This window comes from Manacus candei, unplaced genomic scaffold (assembly GCF_025592945.1).
Source record: "Manacus candei isolate 608988 ecotype Guabito, Panama unplaced genomic scaffold, ASM2559294v1 h1tg000169l, whole genome shotgun sequence".
Lineage (NCBI taxonomy): Eukaryota > Metazoa > Chordata > Aves > Passeriformes > Pipridae > Manacus > Manacus candei.
The window spans coordinates 145454-166311 of record NW_026138217.1 but is presented as its reverse complement, the minus strand read 5'-3'; the positions used below and the strand labels follow the sequence as shown (position 1 = coordinate 166311).

The following is a 20858-nucleotide window of genomic DNA, read 5'->3' as shown; positions in this document are numbered from 1 at the left end:
AGGGGGGTGTGGATGATTTTGGGGGTGTGTGGATGATTTTGGGTGTGTGGATGACTTTGGAGGGTGTGTGGATGATTCTGGGGGGGTGTGGATGATTTTGGGTGTGTGGATGATTTTGGGGGGCTGTGGGTGATTTTGGGGGGCCGTGGGTGCTCTGAGGGGGGTGCAGACGCCGTTGAGGGGGCAGGACTACAGGTCCCGTCGTTCCCGGCCGTTCCCGTCCCGCCCTTTCCGCCGCGGCCGCGGCAGCGCCATGAGCTCAGGTCAGGGGGGCTCGGGGGGACGGGGGGTGCGGGACCCCCGCCCGGGCCGGGACCCCCCGCGGCAGCTCCGGGCGCTCCGGGGGTCGCTGCGGGCGCGGCCCGGGGGGTCCGGGGGTGTGCGGGGGATGGGGGGGCACAGCGGGGCTTCGGGTCCCTTCGCTTCGCTTTTTTATTCTGCGGTAATTTGCTTTTTATTTGGCTTTATTTGGGTTTTATTTTCCTGTAATTTGCTCTTTGTTTTGCTCTAATTGTTTTTAAACTTTGCTATATTTTGCTTTTTTATACTGCTTTATTTTTGGTTGGGTTTTTTTTTTTTGCTTTTTCTCTGTTTTATTTTGCTTTATTTCGCTTTATTTTTTCCTTTATTTAGCTTTATTATTTTCCTTTATTTTGTTTTATTTCGCTTTATTACTTTCCTTTATTTCCTTTTATTACTTCCCTTTTTTTCCTTTCTTATTTTACTTTATTTTGGGGTTCTTCTTTTGATTCTTCTCAGTTTTATTTTGCTTTATTTCCCTTTCTTATTTTCCTTTATTTTGCTTTATTTTGCTTTTTTATTTTGCTTTATTTTCGGCCTCTTATTTTGCTTTCTCTCTTTTGTGTTTTGCTATACCTTGCTTTATTTCACTTGATTATTTTTCTTTATTTTGCCTTTTATTTTCCTTTATTTTGCTTTATTTCACTTTTATATTTTGCTTTATTTTGTTTTTTTATTTTCATTGTTTTATTTTCTTATTACTTTTTATTTTGCTTTACTTCGCTTTATTATTTTGTTTTTTACTTTTATATTTTGTTTTATTTTTGCCTTTATTTTTGCTTTTTAATTTTGTTTTATTTTACCTTATTTTCTTAATCTTGCTTTTTTATTTTGCTTTATTTGGGGGGGGTTAATTTGGCTTTACGGCTTTTTTATTTTACTTTATTTTGCTTAATAATTTTGCTTTATTTGGCTTTTTGATTTTGCTTTAATTTCGGGAGGTTTATTTTTATTTTTTGCTGCTTTATTTTGCTCTGTTATTTCACTTTATTTTGCTTTATTGTTTTGGTTTATTTTTGGTTTTATTTCGCTTTTTTATTTTCCCTTACTTTTGTTCCCTTACTTTGCTTTTTCACTTTTTTATTTTGCTTTATTTCCTTTATTTCACTTCATTTTCCTGCTTTATTTTCTTGCCTTATTTCGCTTTTTAATTCCCCTTTATTTTCCTGTATTTTGCTCTTTTATTTTTCTCTGTTCCATTTTATTAGTGTGCTTTTTCTCTTTTTCCCCCACTTCATTTCTCTTTTATTTCACTTTATTTTGCCTTTTTTGTTCGTTTCTCTTTGTTTTATTTCCCTTCATTTCTCTTTATTTTGCTTTTTCATTTTGCTCCATTCGCCTTTTTTATTTCACTGTTTTATTTTCCTTCCTTTTCCTTTTTCCTTTTCCTTTCTTATTTCCCTTTTTCTTTCCTTTTCCCTGCTCTGCCCCCCCCTTCCCTCCCGCAGGATTTCCAGGGGGGCCCTGGGGGTTCGGATCCGGGTGGTGCCGGAGCCAAATGGAAGCACGTCCCGGGATCCCCCGGGGGGCTCTGGGTCTGGAAAAGGCTCCGTGACACCACAACTTAACCAGGGAGAACTTCTTGGCTTTGCATCCCATCGGGATCCAAGCTCACCGTCGGAATTCCGGCGCATGGGATGCAGCGATCAATCCATGGGGAAACAAATCCCAGGCTTTGGGATGCTCCCAGCCCCCCAGCCCCACATCCAGATCCCTGCAGCCCAGCGGGAGCTGCTTCCCTGCGAGCGGGTTGCTCCAGCTTGGACTTTGGGAATGCTCTGTGCCGATCCCGGAGCATCCCTCGGCCGGGTCTCCCATCGGCATCACGAGGCCGGGCTGGATGGGAAGGCTGGGAAGGACACGTTGCCTTCCTGAGCAATCCCAGGGGTTTTGTGTGGATAGAGAATGGAGCGGGATGTTGGGTAGGAAAAAGGCATCCAGGCATTTGGAAGAGGATGGGAAGCCCTCGGAGGCTCCGTGCCTTGTCCACGTTCCTTATTCCCGGGAATACAGAACCGGCTCGGCCTGTGCCAGGCAACCTTTGCCCGTTTCCTTGGAACCGGCGCCGTTGGCACAGGGAGGTTTCTCAAGGGGTGAGGGAAGAAGAGCCTTGGGCAGGAAAGGGGGGGTGACATCCATCAGGGTGCCCGTGGTCCCCGTGCCCACCATCCTCATGCCCACCATCCCTGTGCCTGCGCTGATCCCACCACATCCCCTCAGATCCCGCTTGTCCATCTCCTCCTGCGGATCCGGATCCACAGCAGAGCTGCCCTCGGGGCTTTGAACTTCCCCCTTTCCCCCCCCATTTAAGGCTTTAACGCCGGTTTAGAGAGTTCTAGGCCTGGCTTATCCTCCCAGGGATGGGTGTGAGGAGCACTCCCCCTCTCCCGGGGGACGGAGGAGCCCGTATTTAACTGGAATGTGGGGGACAGGCTGGATTTGGATGTGAACCCCCTTCCCTCCCCCCTTTGCCGGCGGTTGCCCAACCAGGATGTTCCTGCAGGTGCTTCCTCCGCTCGGAGGTGGGTTTGGCAGCCGGAGAGCTCTTGCAAAACCGGGTTCCGGGAAGGTCAGGGCGGGGAAGGATCCCGCCGTGCCGGAAGGGTTGGGAGGGTCGGATCAGCACGTGGAGAAGCAGACACTGCCGCCTTCCTCCTCCTGGATGATCCTTTCCGAAAAACCCAAACCAAGCAGTCTGAGGTGGACACAGATGCTGCTTCCGAGGGATTTATTCCCTGGCCCATCCCAAGGGTTTGATGCCCCAGAGTGGCTCCTCCAGCGTTTCCAATCTGAATCCCAGTCTCCCGTGGCCCTGCCTTGGATGGAGCCCGTCTCACCCCTTGGTTTATCCCAGCCCGGGCCCATTTTTCCGGCTGTGCTCCATCGGCATGGTCGGACCCGTCCGCTCCGGCGGCGTGTCCCGCTCCGGTTGGCTCGGAGTTGTTGGCCTGGATGAGTTTATGTTGGCTCGGTGGAAAGGGCAGGAGAGTCACCGGCATCTCGTCCCAGTTCCTCTCGGGGCTGTGGCATCTCCCATCCTGGAGCTGCTCAGGAAGATCATCTGGAGTCAAATCTCACCCTTCATCACCAAAACACTGTTTTCCCACCTCATCCCTCCTTCCTTGCTTTGGCCTCATCCTGATTTTCCGTGTCCCCATCTCCAAGGGCGCAGGTTGACCTTGCCCAGCCCATGCCAACAGCCAGAGCTCGCTCTGGAGCAGAGACTTCCATGGGGGAGCTTCCTCAGCTTGTGTGCAACCTCCGGGATGGGTGGAGGGATGGGTGGATGGATGGATGGGTGGATGGGTGGATGGGTAGATGGATGGGTGGATGGGTGGATGGTGCTGCCCAGGAAGTCCTGACCATCCACAGGGAACCATAGGAGCAGAGGGAGACCTCAAGGCCCCCTCGGGATTTGTCGCTTCCAGAAAGGGGCTGTGGGAGCTGGGGGAGGAGGTCCCTGGGATCAGCATCCACCTGTTTTCCATGTGCATCTGGGACCAAATCCCGGGACAAGGACCAGCACTGGCATTCCCAGCCACTTCCCAGCCATGCTGGGGTTGCTCCAAAGGGGGTTCAGAGCCACAAGGCCCGGGGGCTCCAGGTTCCAGCTCCGCATTCCGGAGTCAGTGTTCATCCTTCCCTGCCAGGACGTGTGGGAAATGTCAGAGCATCCCGGGCATCTTCATCCCAAATTTTCCCCAAGCCCTGACTGCAGGAACACGTGGTGAAGGTCCAGGACAGGGCATGGACTCGGAGCCAGGCAGCTGTGAGGATTCCAACCGGGATTTTTGTGCAAATCCAGTGTCAGTGCAGAATCTTGGCTCCCCTTTTCCCTGGACAAGCCAGGCTGGTGCATCTCTGACCCTCCCGAGAATTTCCAGCCTCTCCTGGCCGTTATCCCCCTCTTAATCCCGCTTTCCCAGCAGAGAGGGAGGCAGATCTCTGCCCGGGCCCCGGGATAACCCCCTGGAGCGGGTGCGGGCCCGTCCCGGGTCCTGTTTGCCCACGAGGTGTGGCCGCGATTCCAACCGCTCGCGCAGCTCCCGCCCCTCCGGAGGTTTCCCGGACACGTGGGCAGGTGATGCCGACCCCATGGATCCCATGGATCCCGCATCCCAGCCCAGCCCGCTGGGGTGAGCCGAGGCCGGGGGCCCTCCGAGCTCGCCGTGGCTCGGGAAGCAGCCGGGATGGGAGCGGGAGGTGAGAAATCCACGGGAATGGGCTCGGGCAGGGTCTGCTCCTCCCAAGGATTTGCTGCTTTGCGGATCAGAAAAAGCCGGAATAATTCTGCCGGTGCTCCAGGAGAGGGGCGGGCCGGGCTTCCCGCTTCCCGACCTGCTCCGGGAATGCGCGGGGAGCGGATTGGGTTGGTTTCAGTCTGGTTGGATACTTTTCCCTCCTGCATCCTCGGGAAAAGGCTTTGGCGAGGCCCCCCCTCGGCCTCTCCTTTGTCCTGCCCTTGGGAAGGGCGGCTCGGGCTCCTCCTTGCCCGCTCCGGGCTTCCTTAAACCTGGAATGCACCAGAGAGAGACGATGTGTCCCTTCGGGCTCCTGGGAGAGCTTTTGTTTTCCCTCGGGCTCATCCCCCTGTTCCTCATCCCAAAATTTATCCCTTGGAGCGGCCCCGGCCGCGTTTCGGGAGCTGGTGAGATGGACCCCGGCGATCCCCAAAAACAGGGATCAATTCAGGCTTTGCATGAATTGCCTTTATCACCCGCCGGCGAGCTCTGGGATCACCAGGGAGTGGCAGGAATCCCGCCGGAGGGATCCCAGGAATCCCGGCTTTTCCAGCAGGGAGCGGGTGCAGGGGCTCCCGCCCGGCACAGAAATGGTTAAGCCGCGCTCAGCGCTCCTGGAAACCTGAACCGGCCCAGGCGGGGAAGCAGCGGCTGCTCCGGGAGGGGGAACGAGCTCCAGGGTTGGTGTTTGTGCCACGTGTTACCACCCGCGGCTGCTTTGAGATCCTGGAGCTGGGAATGTCATGATTTGTAATCCAGCCGGGATTTAGGGGATGAGCAAGGATCCCGGAGTTGGGAGTGTCATGACTGGTAATCCAGTGTGGATTTAGGAGGTAAACAGAGATCCTGGAGCTGGGAATGTCATGACTTGTAATCAGGTGTGGATTTAGGGCATAAGCAAGGACCTTGGAGTTGGGAATGCCAGGATTTGTAATCCAGCATGGATTTAGGGGTAAACAGAGATCCCGGAGTTGGGAATGTCATGGTTTGTAATCCAGCATGGATTCAGGGGATAAGCAAGGATCACGGAGTTGGGAATGTCGTGATTTGTAATCCAGCATGGATTTAGGGGGTAAACAGAGATCCCGGAGTTGGGAATGTCGTGATTTGTAATCCAGCATGGATTTAGGGGATAAGCAAAGATTCTGGAGTTGGGAATGCCAGGACTTGTAATCAGGTGTGGATTTAGGGGGTAAACAAAGATCCTGGAGTTGGGAATGTCGTGATTTGTAATCTGGTGTGGATTTAGAGGATAAACAGGTTCAGCTTCACGTCCCAGAGGGTGATGATTGAAATTCCACCTGGGATGATCCCAGTGATGCCCAGGCCGGGCTTCGGGGAGCAGCAGAGCCCGGCAGGAATCGGAGGTGCCGAACATCCTGAAAACTGGGAAGTGCCGGGTTTTGTGGCCCCGGCGCAGGGAGCGGAGGGAGCGGAGGAAAGTGGCTTAGAGAGCTCGGCCTGGCCGTGTCCCAGCCCCGCTCCCGAAAGCCGCTGGAATTCCGCCAGATTCCCTCCCGGGGCTCCTCCGGCGCCGCTCCCGTGACCGTCACGTGCGGCCGGAGCGGGACGGGGCCGCGCCGGGTGCCCCATTCCCGCAGCATCCCGGGCTGGATGGCCGGGAGCCGCCGTCTGGGATGAGCCAGGGATGGCATCGCCCGAATAACCCCCGGGATCACCTCCCCTTATCCCTTGTCCCTGTTTTTTGGGGATTTGCAGACAGCAAGCTGCTGGGGAGCTGGTGACCAAGCTGGATCCCCTCTCCTTATCCCTTTTCCCTGTTTTTTTGGGATTTGCAGACGCCAGCAGGCTGCTGGGGAGCCGACGGCGGAGCTACGGGACGCTGCAGCCGGATCCATCCCACATGGTAGGGCTGGGGGATTCTCCGTGGGGAGGAAGGCTTGGGACAGGGGTTTTCCACCCTCAGAGGTGTTGACTGTCACCTGACCGGGGTTAAATCCCGCCGGGAAGCTCAAGGATTTTATAAGTTTGAGGTTTAGTGGCTGATAATGCTAATTTTAGTTGATTTTATCACCGAGGACCTTTCTGGATTTGGGGTTTAATGTCTGATAATGTTAATTTTAGTTGATTTTATCCCCAAGGACCTTTCTGGATTTGGGGTTTAATGTCTGATAATGTTAATTTTAGTTGAATTTCTGACCAAGGGCCTGTCTGGATTTGGGGTTGAATGGCAATAATGTTGAGTTGCTGTCTCGCCAGGCAGGCCCAGGTGAGCCTCTCTTGCAGGAGGTGTCTGGGTACCAGAGCCGCCCGTGGCGGGTGCTCCTGTGCCACGTGGGCTCCGTCCTCACCGCGGGGCTGCTCCTGCTGCTGTTCCACTGGAAGCCCAGCCTGGAAGTGCAGGCCAAGTGCAGACCCTGTGCCCTGGGCCAGGCCGACTGGGTCATCATCAGGGTGAGTCCTGGGGGGCCTGGGGCTCCTTCCAACCTTCTCCATGCTGGGGGCCTGTGGAGCTGGGCTTGGGCTCCCAGCAGGGTCCTGGGAATGGTCCTTGCTGCTGGTCACCCTCTCCATGGCTGGCATCTCCTTCCATCAAGGAACCCCAACTTCCATCAAGGTGCCCCAGCACCAAATTATTCCAAGAATTTTTAATTATTAAATTATTCTGATTATGGTTATTATAGTAATAATTATCATCATCAAGGAACCCTCAACTTCCATCAAGGTGCCCCAGCACCAAATTGTTCAGGAATTTTTTATTATTAAATTATTATTATTATTATCATCATATTTTCATCATTATTTATTAAAATATGTATATATAAAAATATTCTCATCATATTGCCATTATATTTTATATTACTATCAGTATTATGTAAGACATACATATATATGAGTATGTTATTTATAACATATTTATTATATATTTATCGTAGCATATTGATTATATAATATTATCATTATTTTATTAATAATAATAATTATAGTATCCCATTAGTCCAGGAATAACTCTTATTCCTAAAATCACTTTGCGCTTTTCCCTTCCCTGCCAGCCAACCAGGCCTGGAATTTCTCTTCATTATCCCCCAAACCCACCCTTCCATCCCCCAAGATGAGTAGCCGGGGCCTCCCTGCCTTGCCGAGGCTCTGGGCTGAGCAGGGAGCTCCCGGTGTCCATCCCAGACCATCCCAGACCATCCCTGTGTTCCAGGACCGCTTCGGGCAGTGCTTCACCTCCAGGGTGCTGCTGGAGCCGCTGGGCGAGGGCAGGTGAGCTGGGCTCGTGTTCCCAGGGGATCCAGGGGGTTTGAGGGAGGGCTGACCCTCGGGCTCCCATTCCTGTGGGATCTGGGGGCTCTGAGGGGGGACTGACCCTCGGGCTCCCATTCCTGTGGGATCCGGGGGCTCTGAGGGGGGACTGACCCTCGGGCTCCCATTCCTGTGGGATCCGGGGGGTTTGAGGGAGGGCTGACCCTCGGGCTCCCATTCCTGTGGGATCAGGGGGCTCTGAGGGGGGACTGACCCTTGGTTGCCCGGCCAGCCTGGAGCAGCCCCCCGGGGCGCGGCCGGAGGAGCGGCGGAGCAGCGTCGCCGTCGGAGTGTCGGACGAGGAGGAGAGCCGGGACACCCTCCGGCTCCACGAGAACGAGGAGGTGATGCCCGGGACCTTCCAGCCCCCGGGAACCCTCTCCCTTGCCATGGGCCGCCCTCGTGCCCCACCAACACCTTCTCTTTTCCGTCCCCGTGGGCTCAGAAGAACGTCCTGAGGTATTACCTGTTCCAGGGGATGCGCTACGTGTGGCTGGAGCGGCGGCAGACGTTCTGCAGGGTCAGGTATTCCCCAACCCTGCCCCTCTCCACCCTCTCCTCGCCCCCTTGGCTCCCTCAAAACCCTCCTGGACGCCCTGGGAGCCACAGCACTGCTCGGGATTGTCCCTCCTGAAGCCCATCCCGTGGTGTGGGTCCCTCCCCCGGCTGTCGGTGCCTCTCCGGGCACAGGGAACCGGACGGAGCAGTTTGGCAGCTCCGGATGCTCCCGGCTCTCCCAACTGTGCCCCTTTGTTGGCTTTCCTTGGCACTCACGAGCTGCTGCAGAGGCCAAGGAACACAACACTCTCCCTTTTCCAAAGGGGGTTTTTAGTGTTCCCAGGGACTTGGCCGTGGTGTTTGTTCCGCTGTTCCCGCTGATTTTGACTCTGTCTCTCTGTTTTTCCTTCCCCTGGCACTTCCCAGTGTCCTGGATGAGGGTTGGACCTGTGCAGATCTCCACCTCTCCCAGCCTGGGCTGGACCAACAGGACCACAGCACCAGGTGGGGATCCCTGTGGGTTGCACAGGGAGCACACGTGGCTTTTCCAGGAGCAGAAAATCCTGGAGCCTGGGTTTTCCTTGCGTTCAGACCTCCAAACCCCGGGCTGGCGGGTGGGATGGAATTCCTGGGCTTGGCTTCTCCACGTAACCAAGCTCCCATGGAGGTGTGGGCAGCAGGGGGGACCCGAGAGGTGGAAATGCTGCTTCTCCCAAGGGTGGATTTCCTTCCCTCTCCTTCTCTCTTCCCAGGAGGAAGATCTACGGCCCGAACCTCATCGAGGTGCCCGTCAAGTCCTACGCGAGGCTGCTGGTGGAGGAGGTGGGTGTCCATGGGCTGAGCTTCCACGGGTTTTCCCAGGGCAGATCATTCCCTGGCTCCACGTCCCTCACTCCAAGTGCTTTGTGGGCCCTTGGGAAGGGAGGAGAGGGCTTTGGGAGAAGGCAGAGCTGGCACAGCCGTGGAGGGGACCCGTCCTGGCTTGGACAGGAGCACCCCCAGGTAGTTGTGGAGGTGGCTGAGCATCCTCAGGAGCACCATCCATGAGGAAAACTATGGGACATCAGCTGCTCTATCCCCAGCACCAAGGAAGGGCCAGCTTCTCCATGGGAGCTGTTGTTCCTCAAGGAGCCTGGAGGTCTCATGATGGGCTGGAAGAAGCTCTCCTACCTCCCAGGAAGGAGGAAGGTCTCCCCTCCTCAAAAGGAGCCTGGAGGTCTCCTGATATCTGGAGGAAGGTCTCAGGATGGGCTGGAGGAAGCTTTTTCCCCACCCCAAGGAACCTGACACTGGGCTGGAGGAAGCTCTCCCTGCTCCTGAGGAGCCTGGATGTGTCATGAGGATCTGGGGAAGCTTTTCCCCCTCCCAGGAGCCTGGAGATCTCACACTGGGCTGGAGGAAGGTCTCCCCTCCTCGAGGAGCCTGGAGGTCTCATGATGGCCTGGAGGAAGCTTTTTTTCTTCCCCCAAGGAGCCTGGAGGTCTCACAGTGGGCTGGAAGAAGTTCTCTCCTCTTCCCAAAGCTTCTCCTTCCCCTTGTTGCAGGTGCTCAATCCCTTCTACATCTTCCAAGTGTTCAGCATCGTGCTGTGGGTGTGTGATGCCTATTACTACTACGCTGCCTGCATCTTCCTCATCTCCACCATCTCCTTGGGCTTGTCCCTCTACGAGACCAGGAAGGTTGGTGGGATTGTTTGGGATGAGCATCTCTCTGAAACGGCCCAATTTTTGCTGCCCTTTGACCTCTATGCTGGTGTCAAGCTCCCCCTGAGCCCAGCTGGGTGAGGACAACCTGCAATCCAATGGCAGGATGGCTTTCCTTGTCCTTCGTCCCTGATCCCGAGCCTTTGAGACCAGTTCCAGGGATGCTTTGCTGTGCTTTTTGGGCGTCCTGGGGTAGTTTTAACTTCTCCCTCCCTGTCTCCCAGCAAAGCACCACACTGCAGGCCGTGGCCAGGATGTCGGTGGGTGTCCGAGTGCGTCGGCGCGGCGGAGGTGAGGGCGGCGCTCCGGCATGGAACTCTTTGGGATGGCCTCGGGGTGCCGTGCCTGAGCACAGCCATGCTGTCTTCCAGAGGAGACGGTGGTGAGCTCGGTGGAGCTGGTGCCAGGGGACTGCATCAGCATTCCCGGGGACGGGCTGCTGGTGCCCTGCGACGCCGCGCTGCTGACGGGCGAGTGCATGGTCAATGAGAGCATGCTGACGGGTGAGAGCCTCCGTCCCTGGCATTCCCGGGGCATTTCGGGGGAGAGGATGAGCCTCGTGTCTCAGCGACCCTACGGCAGCCCCTTCCCATCCAGGCTGGCCGGATCCTGCCTTGCCCAGGCTGACAGAGCTCATTATTCCCAGGGGAGAGTGTGCCGGTGATGAAGACGCCGCTGCCGGCCGGGGCGCAGGCGGCCGGGGCCGTGTACTCCCCGGAGGAGCACCGGAGGCACACCCTGTTCTGTGGGACACACATCATCCAGGCCAAGGCCTACGTGGGGGGGGAAGTGCTGGCCGTGGTGACCCGCACAGGTGATGGACTGGGGAGGAACACTGGGATGGATCCGCACCCTTGGGAGCACGTGGTGACCCCCCGGCCCTTCCCACAGGGTTCTGCACGGCCAAGGGGGATCTCATCGGCTCCATCCTCTACCCCAAACCCGTCAGCTTCAAGTTCTACAAGGATGCCGTGAAGTTCGTCCTGTTCCTCGCCGTCCTGGGTAGGTCTGAGCACGGAGACGCCACCGGGAGCATCCAAACTCCTCTGGAAGGTTGAACCCCCTCCCTCAGCTTTGCTCAGTAACCCTTCTCCCTCCGGCACAGCTTTCGTCGGCACCTTGTACAGCATCCTCATCCTGGTTAGGAACCAGGTAGGGCTGGTGGGGCTGGAGGATACCCCGGGATCCACGGGGACCGTCAGGATGAGGGATGCCCACCCCTGTCCCTGCTGCCCTGCCAGGTGCCCGTGGGGCAGATCATCATCCGCGCCCTGGACCTGGTGACCGTCATCGTGCCGCCGGCGCTGCCGGCCGCCATGACCGTGGGCACCATCTACGCCCAGAACAGGCTGAAGAAACAGGGAATCTTCTGCATCAGCCCCCCCCGGATCAACCTGTGCGGGAAGATCCGCCTGGTTTGCTTCGACAAGGTGAGCGGGGCGGGCCAGGGGCACCATTCCCGGGGAGGGATCTCCGGGACACCGCAGGCTCTCCCCGCAGACGGGAACGCTGACCGAGGAAGGGCTGGACGTGTGGGGGGTGGTGCCCCTGGAGAACAACCGGTTCCTGCCCGTCGTCCACGAGCCGCGGTGCCTCCCGGCCGGGCCCCTACTCCACGCCCTGGCCTCCTGCCACAGCCTGTCCCTGCTGCGGGCACAGCTCGTCGGGGACCCCGTGGACCTCAAAATGTTGGAATCCACCGGCTGGGTAAGCCAGGAGGGGGGGATGCAAAGGGGGAGGAGGCAGGAATCCCGCTCTGCCAGGACAGGGGTGTTCAGACCCCCTGTGAGGTTGGGGAGGCTTTGCCATCCCAGCCCCTGCCTCGGTTGCAGCGCCTGGAGATGATGGAGGAGGAGGAGGGGGAGCTCCCGGCCTTCCAGCAGTTTGGGATGAAGGTCTTGGCTGTGGTGAAACCTCCCCCTGAGGAAGAGCAGCCCCGGGACAGGGTAATCCCGTGGAGCAGAGCGGCTCCGGCGCCTCAGACCACTGGGTCTGCTCCTCACAGCCCTGGAGAGGTTCCTCCTGGAGAGGTTCCTCCTGGAGAGGTTCCTCCTGGCCCGACATTCCCTCTCCTCTGCAGAAGCACCAGTCACCCCTGGGGATCCTCCGGCGTTTCCCTTTCTCCTCCTCCTTCCAGAGGATGAGTGTCCTGGTGAAACTCCCCGGAGAAGCCACAGCCCACGTGTATGTCAAGGGCGCCCCGGAGATGGTGGCCAGTCTGTGCAGGAAGGAAACTGGTGTGTACTGGGATGTTGGGGGTCACCAGTCCCGCTGCTGCATCATCTGTATCCCTGCAGGGAACTGTCCTCAGGGATGCTGGGGGGCACTTCCCAGAGGCACAGAGCTTTGGATTAGCTCCAGCCACGTGTGGGGAAGAAAACAGGAAGATGGAAGACCGGGAATGGGGCTGGGGGCTGGATGAGCACCCAAAGCCCTTTGGAAGCTCGAGCCCCGTCTCCCCTCTCCTGGTCTCGGGGTTCCTTCAGGAGCTCTTCTGGCCTCGCTTTTCCAGTGCCCCTGGATTTCTCCCAGATGCTCCGACACTACACCACGGATGGTTTCCGGGTCTTGGGTCTGGCTGGCAAAGCCCTGAGCACGGTGGCCACCTTCGAGGAGGCCCTGCAGCTGCCCAGGTTGGTGCCCAGCCCTGTTCTTTCTCTTTACACCTCGTTTGCTCCAAGCATTTCCAAGGATGTCTTGCTGCCCTGCAGCCTGCAGGGAATTAGACCCTAATCCACACAAAGGGAATTCCTGGCTGCCTCCCAGAGGGATTTTTAGCTGTTCATACCCACGGCTCCTCTCTGCCTGGTGGTGGTGCTGAAGGGCTCGTTGTGTCCCACCAGGGACTCCGTGGAGAGCAACCTGAGCTTCCTGGGATTCCTGGTCATGAAGAACGTCCTCAAGCCGGAGTCTGCGCCCGTGATCCAGCTCCTGAGGAACGCCAACATCCGGCCTGTCATGGTGACAGGTGATCCCGGGGAATGGGGACATGGAGTCGGGAGGGGACGGGACGTGGACAGTCCTTGGTGTTGGGCAAGGGGTGAAGGGGTTTCCTGCCAGAAATCCATGGCCTGGAGCAGCTGTGGGGGCACAGCAAGGACTCCTGGGTTGGTGTATCCCTGCCCTTGGAATGCTCACAGGGCTGACGGGCTCAGGCTGGGGAAGGTTTTTGTGTGGAGAAGCTCCTGGTTTTGCTCTCCATCGCCCAAATGTCCATATCTTGCAAACACCCCACATTTCATGGATCATGGGTGGGGAACAGAGTTAACTCCAGGTGTTCTGCAGCCAGGAAAGCAGGATTTGAATCTGCTTTCCTTTGGAGTGGGGAAAACACGAGGGTTTGGAGTTGTCTCTCAAAACACGGGGAGGCGAAGGGACCGCGGAGAGGGGATGCTGCGGGTCGGAGCTGCTCCTGCTGGCCTGGAGCCCCCAAAAGCCCATTCCCTGTCCTCCCCCCCGTTCCTGGCAGGGGACAACATGCTGACGGCGCTGAACGTGGCCCGCGGCTGCCGCATGGTGGAGCCCCGGGAGCGGCTCGTCTTCGTCTCGGCCTCCCCGCCCGGGCACGGCAAACCCGCCGCGCTCCGCTTCCTGCCGGCCGAGGACTCCCAGGGCGAGGAGCAGCCCCAGGTGAGACCCCACGGCACGGTTTGGGGGTTCCTCGAGCCCAGGGTGCCCAGTCACCCACTTCTGCACAGAATCCCAGGGGGGTTTCGGTTGGGAAGGACCTTAAAGCTCATCCCATGTCCCCGAGGGAAGGGACACCTTCCACTATCCCAGGTAGCTCCAGCCTGGCCTTGGACACTTCCAGGGATCCAGGGGCAGCCACAGCTTCTCTGGGCACCCTGTGCCTGGGCCTCTCCACCCTCACAGCCAGGAATTCCTTCCTTATTTCTAAGAAATGGAGTCTCTCAAGTCCAGCTCTCCCCTCAGTCATGGGAATCCCAGAATCCCAGGATGGGTTGGGTTGGAGAAAACCTTAAGGCTCATCCCGTTCCACCCCCTGCCATGGGCACGGACACCTTCCATTAGCCCAGGTTGCTCCAAGTCCTGTCCAGCCTGGTCTTGGACACTTCCAGGGATGGGAAGTGGTTTTCCAGCATTGTTATCCCTCGAGGCAGTTAAGGATGTGATCCTGCCCCTCATTAAATGCCCCTTTCAGGAGAAGTTAAGCTGCTCTTGTCTCTTCCTGGGAACACATCAGGCTGGAAGGGATGTTCCAAAAATCCTCCTCGTGGATGCTTCCAGGTCCTGCTCCAGGCTTGCCATGAAGGGCTCAACCAAACAAGCTTTTTATCCCAAATATCCCCATTTCTGTGCCTGGAAATACAACCTGATCCTGTCTCCCTGGGAGCACATCAGGCTGGAGCTGAGGCTCCAAACCTGCTCCTCGTGGATGCTGCCAGGTCCTGCTCCAGGCTTGGCACCAAGAGCTCCATCAAACAAGCTTTTTATCCCAAATACCCCCTTTTATATCCCTGGAGTTGGGCTTTAGGGGCAGCTGCTCCCCCTCCTGCCCTGAGGAGGCTGCTCAGCCCGTTATCCCAGGGCTCTGCAGGGACTGGAAGGAGAACAAGGAGCTGTTTTCCTTGGCAGGGCCTGGAGCAGCAGGATGGCTCCTCCCCCCCTCCCCAGCCCTGCCACTTGGCCCTCAATGGAAAATCCTTCCAGGTGGTTTGTGAGCACTTTGCTGACCTGCTGCCCAGGGTGAGTCCCAGGGGAACCCTCTGGCAGGGCTGGGACCTCTGGAGAGGTTGGGAACCCACCAGCTGGGTTGAGGAATCCTTTGCTGAGGTTGGGAGACCCTCTATGGGGGTTGGGGAACCCTCTGGTGGGGTTGGGGATGCTCCAGCAAGGTTGGGGTGCCCTGTGGTGATGATGGGGAGTCCTCCATTGAGGTTGGGGAACCTTTTGGTGGATTTGGGGAACCCTCTATCAAGGTTGGAGAACCCTTTGGTGGGGTTGGGGGATCCTTTGAGGAGGTTGGGGAATGCTCTGATGAGGTTGGGAACCCTCTGGCAGGGTTGGGGAACCCTCCAGTGAGGTTGGGGACCCTTTTGGGGAGCTTGGGGGAGTCCCCCCAAGTGGGCTTGGGGGAGTCTCCAGCAAGATTGGGAGATCCTTTGGTGGGGTTGGGAGTCCTCTGGTGAGGTTGGGGGATCCTCCAGCAAGGTTGGGGTGTTGTCCATCGAGACTGGGGGATTGTTTGGTGAGGTTGGAGATCCTCCAGCGAGGTTGGGGAATCCTTTGGTGGGGTTGGGAGCTCTCTGGTGAGGGTGGGGAACCCTCTGGCAAAGCAGGGGGACCCTCTGCTGGGGTTGAGGGACCCTCCAACAAGGGAATTGGGTTGGGAACCCTCCACTGAGCTTGGGGAACCCTTTGGTGGGGTTGGGGACCCTCTGGTGGGGTTGGAGACCCTAAATCAAGGTTGACCTCCCTGGGCTTTCCCAGTGTGGCCTCACAGCTCCAAAACAAAATTCCCTGAGGGTGTTTTTGTGTCCTGTGTGAGATCCCCTGTGCCCTCCGAGCATCTCCTGGGCACAGGGCTGGGGGTGTGAGATTCCCTGTGCCCTCTGAGTTCCCCCTGGGCACAGGCATGGGGGTGTGAGATTCCCTGTGCCCTCTGAGTTCCCCCTGGGCACAGGGATGGGAGTGTGAGATTCCCTGTGCCCTCTGAGTTCCCCCTGGGCACAGGGATGGGGGTGTGAGATTCCCTGTGCCCTCCGAGCATCTCCTGGGCATAGGGATGGGAGTGTGAGATTCCCTGTGCCCTCTGAGTTCCCCCTGGGCATAGGGATGGGGGTGTGAGATTCCCTGTGCCCCTGAGCTCCCCCTGGGCACAGGGCTGGGGGTGCTCTGGGATGGACACGGGGTCTCCCGTCCCTGGCAGATCCTGCTCCGAGCCACCGTGTTCGCCCGCATGTTGCCCGAGCAGAAGACTCAGCTGGTGTGCAGCCTGCAGGAGCTCAAGTGAGGCCCGGGGGGTGGGGGGCAGGGGTTAGTCATGGAATTATGGGATGGGTCGGGTTGGAAGCCATCCAATCCCGTGGGCAGGGACACCTTCCACAATCCCGGGTTGCTCCAACCTGGCCTTGGACACTCCCCGGGCTGGGACAGCCGTGGCTCCCCTGGGCAGATCCTGGGGTTTTCCCCCTGCCGAGGGTGTTGGTTCCCTGGGCAGATCTGGGGGTTTTCCCCCTGCTGAGGGTGTTGGTTCCCTGTGCAGCTACTGCGTGGGGATGTGCGGGGACGGGGCCAACGACTGCGGGGCGCTGCGGGCGGCCGACGTGGGCATCTCGCTGTCCGAGGCCGAGGCGTCGGTGGCATCGCCCTTCACGTCCCGCGTGGCCAACATCGAGTGTGTGCCCAGGGTGATCCGGTGAGCGCGGGGGAATGGCCACGGGAGGGCTCCTCTGGCCCTCGGGGGGATGGTCGGGAGCAGGGTGTGGCTGGGGGTGAGGGGAGACCTCGCTGCAGTTCCAGGGAACAGGAGGGGCAGGCCCTGAACTCTGCTCTATGGGGACAGGGACAGTGCCCAGGGAATGGCCTGGAGCTGGGGCAGGGCAGGCTCAGGGTGGGTGTCAGGAACTCTGCCCCACATGTACGTGGTGAAGGACCTTGTCCCGGTGAGTGCCAGCTTGGGACCATGGCTGGCACCGTTCCAGGCAGGTTGGGGTGGGAAGGATGGCACTGGGAGGTGCCAGCCAAGATCAGGTCTCCCATTTCACCTGTTCCTCGTGCTGCTGGTTTTTGGGTGGGTCTGCAGTGACTAAATCTGTCCTCCCTTGGAGGAATGTGGCAGGTCGAGGTAGGAGATGCCACCTTTTGTTGGAGCAGGGCAGGTGTTGGATCTCTCCTGCAGAACTTTGGTCTGGTGTGACACGAGGCTGTGCCAGGGAGGGTCAGGTGGGACATCAGGAAAAGGTTCTTCCCCCAGAGGGTTGTTGGCACTGACCAGGCTCCCCAGGGCAGTGCCACGGCCCCAAGGCTGCCAGAGCTCCAGGAGGGTTTGGACAACGCTCTGAGAGACAGGGGGGGATTGTTGGGGTGTTTGGGCAGGGCCAGGGGTTGGATCCATGATCCCTGAGGGTCCCTTCCAGCTCAGGACATTCTGTGTGAATCTCTCCCTGCAGGGAGGGCAGGTGCTCCCTGGTCACCTCCTTTGGTGTGTTCAAGTACATGGCCCTGTACAGCCTCGTGCAGTTCGTGTCCGTGCTGCTGCTCTACACGGTGAGTCCCAAATTCCCGCCCTGCCCCGTCCACCCCCTCCCTGCTGCCTCTGGACCTGGCCCTGCTCAAGGCCCTCGGGGCTCTTCTCCTCCCCAGCTCAACACCAACCTGAGCGACTTCCAGTTCCTGTTCTTCGACCTGGTGATCACCACCACGGTGGCCGTGCTGATGGGCCGCACGGGCCCTGCCCGCGCGCTGGGCCTGGCGCGGCCCCCGGGCACCCTCATCAGCGCCCTGGTGCTGGGCAGCCTCCTGCTGCAGACAGCCCTGCTCATCACTGTGCAGGTCCTCAGCTACTTCATCACCGTCTCGCAGAGCTGGTGAGGCCCCACACCCCGGGAGGGAGGAGCTGTGGAGGTTGGACAGGAGCTTTGAGGTCGAGTCCGCCCGTGCTCGCCACCGAACCGTGTCCCCGCGTGCCACAGCCACACGGGTTTGGAGCCCCTCCCGGGGTGGGGACTGCACCACCACCCTGGGCAGCCCCTCCCAAAGCTTTACAACCCTTTCTGTGAAGGGATTTTTCCTGATATCCAATCTAAACTTCCCCTTCCTTAGGGATGGGAAGGACATGGAGGTTGTGATGGAGCCCTGGTGCTCGTCCACTACCACTACATTCAGCATTAACCCAAGTGCCACATCCAGACATTTTTTGAACACTCCCAGTGATGGTGACTCCACCAGTGCCCTGGACAGCCTGTGACAGTGCTTTAGAATTCCTTTCTGTGAAGGAATTCTTCCTGGTATCCCATGCCTTCATGTGGGTTTGGTGATGGGAATGGCACACAGGTTGTGATGGAGTCCAGGTGCTTGTCCTGGCTTTGGGATCCAGGATACCTCCAGCTGTCTGGCAGCAGACATGGATTTACAGAATGTCCTGAGCTGGAAGGGACCCCAGGGATCATCAATCCAGCTCCTGGCCCTGCCCAGACACCCCAACATTCCCCCCCTGTCCCTCAGAGCATTGTCCAAACCCTCCTGGAGCTCTGGCAACCTTGGGACCGTGACACTGCCCTGGGGAGCCTGGTCAGTGCCAACCACCCTCTGGGGGAAGAACCTTTTCCTGAGATCCAACCTGACCCTGCCTGGCACAGCTCCAGCCGTTCCCTGGGTCCTGTCAGCAGGGAGAGGAGCTCAGGACCTGCCCCTCCCCATCCCCTCCCAAGGCAGAATGTGGAAAACCAGGAGTCACATTCAGACCCTCTTCTCACCTTCCCCTCTTCTGTCCCCCCTGGCTCAGGTTTGTCCCCCTGAACAGCACCGTGACAGCCCCCCAGAACCTGCCCAACTACGAGAACACCGTCCTGTTCTGCGTCAGCGGCTTCCAGTACCTCATCCTGGCCGTGGCCATGTCCAAGGGATACCCCTTCCGGGAGCCCCTCTACACCAACGGTGAGGGTGGGGCTGCCACGGGGGCACAGAGACCCCCCAGCCCTCCTCCTTCTCCTCCTCCTCCTCTTCCTCCTCATCTTCCTCCTCCTCCTCCTCCTCCTCCTCCTCCTCCTCCTCACCCTCTCCCCTCTCGCCCTCAGTGCTCTTCCTGCTCGTCCTCGTCCTGCTCTTTGGCCTCATGATCTGGTTGACCCTCTACCCGTTGGGCTTCCCCAAAACCCTCCTGAAGCTGCACGGCATCGAGGACCTGAACTTCAAGCTGCTGCTGCTGGGAATCGCCGCCCTCAACTTCTTCGCCGCCTTCGTGCTGGAGGTGGGGCCGGTGGGACGGGAGGGGCCGGGGGACCTTCAGGGGCTCCTCCGGGGGGGACAGGGCTCCCCTCGCTGTCAGCTCCACCCTCTGCTGAGGAACATCCTCCCCAAAGCTGTTTTCCCGCCTGTCTCTGCCCCAGACCGCCCTGGACCATGGCCTGCTCCGCTGCTGCCGCAGGATACGCCGGAAAAAAGCCTCCAAGAAACTCTTCAAGAGGCTGGAGAAGGAGCTGAGCCAGCAGCAGCCAGGCTGGCCCCCCCTCAACGAGCCCCTCTTTGCCACCCCCAGGATGGCCATGGCCCTGAGATAGCGGGCGTGGGGCCCTCCCATGCCACCCTCAGACGATGGCCTTTATTTATTGATCCCGGGAAAAGGAGGGATGCGGCGGGCGGGATCCCGCGGGACACCCTCAGCACGGCAGCTCTGGGGCCACGGTCGTGGTGGTCCCGCAGGGAGGAGGTGGTGGAGGAGAAACGGGAGGAGAAGATCCAGAGGAAGAGGAGGAACCGGCGGGGCTCTTCCTCCAGGGTTTCTCCCGCTCCTGCGCCGGGCACCGGGGCCGTTCCGCAGCGGAATTCCACCTCCCTCGTCCTCTCCTGGCTGCCCAAACTGAGCTCCATGACCTCTTTCCAGCTGGAATTTCCTAGAAAATAATAATTATGGCTGGAAAACTGCAGGTGGCCTGGCCAAGACTCCAAAACTCACTCCGAGGAAATGCCGCAGACGGAGGTGCCGCATCCCAAAAACAGAGGAGGGTCCCTGATCTTCTCCTGGCGAGGGCACCCCCCCGACCTCGTGTCCATGTCACTGTGACTCCCCTCCATGACCCTCCCTAGATGTGTAGGAAGTTTACAGTCCCCATTCCCAGCTTGCCAAGGATGCTGCTCCATCCTGGGGACCGACCATGGGCCCCTTTCTCGCTTGGAATGCTCCCGCAGGGCACTTCTGCTTCCGGCTGGGACCTTTGTAGCATTAAAAAAACCCCAGATCTCTTTATTTTTTAACTGCACTCTGATGCCTCGAGGTGTAAAAGCCGTGGGGAGGGTGAAGGTGCCAATTCCAGGCTCTGGACAGCGCCGATTCCGGATTCCGGAAGGTGCAGTCGTGGGTGTTGTCTAATAAATTAACACTATTTTCTTGACTCCTTCCTTGTGCTGCCTGGGGATGGATGCAGGATGGCATCCGTGGCACAGGGCAGTTTCCATGGAATATGGGAGCAGGGCAGAGGTTTTGGGGTCACCTCATTCCCCGGCCCGGCTGGAAGACACTCCGATGCTCGAAAGCAGGGAGCGGAGCCAGGGATGACACCGCTGGGATTCCAGCAGCCCAAACTGAGCTAAGTAGCCTCTTTCCAGCTGGAATTTCCTAGAAAATAATAACCATTGCTGGAAAAACCCAGGTGGCCTGGCCGGGACTGTCAGACCTCGCTCCTGCAGCCAAGGAAAAGCCGGTGGACGGAGCCGCCGCATCCCGAGGTGGGAAGAGCTGATCCCCAGGGAGGGGGATGTGCTGCCTGCATCCCCCTCCCAGGCTTTTCCAGCTGCCTGCGAGCCTGGCTCTCGGATCAGAGGCTGGTTCTTGCGGGAACTTGTCTCCATGGAAAGTCTCTCCCCCTCCGAGCGCCGGCGGCCTCTCTGCCCTCCGGGAGCTGGGGATTAGGTCAGGAAATGAGGCACAAGCAGAGGTAAGAGGTTTCCTGAAATCCCAGCCAAGGCTGGAGTTATTAAACCAGACTTTCCCGAGCCTAAAAAAAACCTCCCCACACACAAATCTCGGAGAATTCTGCCTGTTGTTGGCGGTTTGCAAAGCAAAGGCACCCAGGACTCCTTTTCCCCCTGGAATTTCCACACTCCTCTCGGGGTGTTTGGCTTGGCTGGATTCTGAGGGTGTTCCCGGCCCCAGGGGGGTTGTAAA

General features: G+C 58.2%; 1 protein-coding gene across 5 annotated transcripts; it reads left to right on the top strand.

Annotated features, from left to right (window-relative positions):
* Positions 1-233: 233 nt before the first annotated feature.
* ATP13A2 (ATPase cation transporting 13A2) lies at positions 234-20084 on the top strand. 5 transcript variants are annotated; one of them, XM_051773475.1, is made up of 29 exons: positions 234-263; positions 6341-6408; positions 6789-6956; positions 7714-7772; positions 8044-8155; positions 8257-8336; positions 8736-8813; positions 9062-9131; positions 9854-9988; positions 10237-10303; positions 10384-10515; positions 10659-10826; positions 10904-11014; positions 11118-11164; positions 11254-11442; positions 11513-11719; positions 11845-11958; positions 12093-12249; positions 12525-12645; positions 12856-12980; positions 13482-13642; positions 14609-14719; positions 15903-15982; positions 16239-16391; positions 17146-17242; positions 17339-17562; positions 18480-18631; positions 18772-18944; positions 19084-20084. In XM_051773475.1, the coding sequence occupies exons 1-29, from the start codon at positions 254-256 to the stop codon at positions 19252-19254; spliced, it is 3540 nt and encodes a 1179-aa protein (XP_051629435.1). In that variant the 5' UTR covers positions 234-253; the 3' UTR covers positions 19255-20084. The 5 variants fall into 5 exon arrangements, with proteins under 5 accessions (XP_051629435.1, XP_051629433.1, XP_051629434.1 ...); XM_051773473.1 differs by having other exon boundaries at positions 6762-6956; XM_051773474.1 differs by lacking the exon at positions 234-263 and adding an exon at positions 3593-4503.
* Positions 20085-20858: the final 774 nt, after the last annotated feature.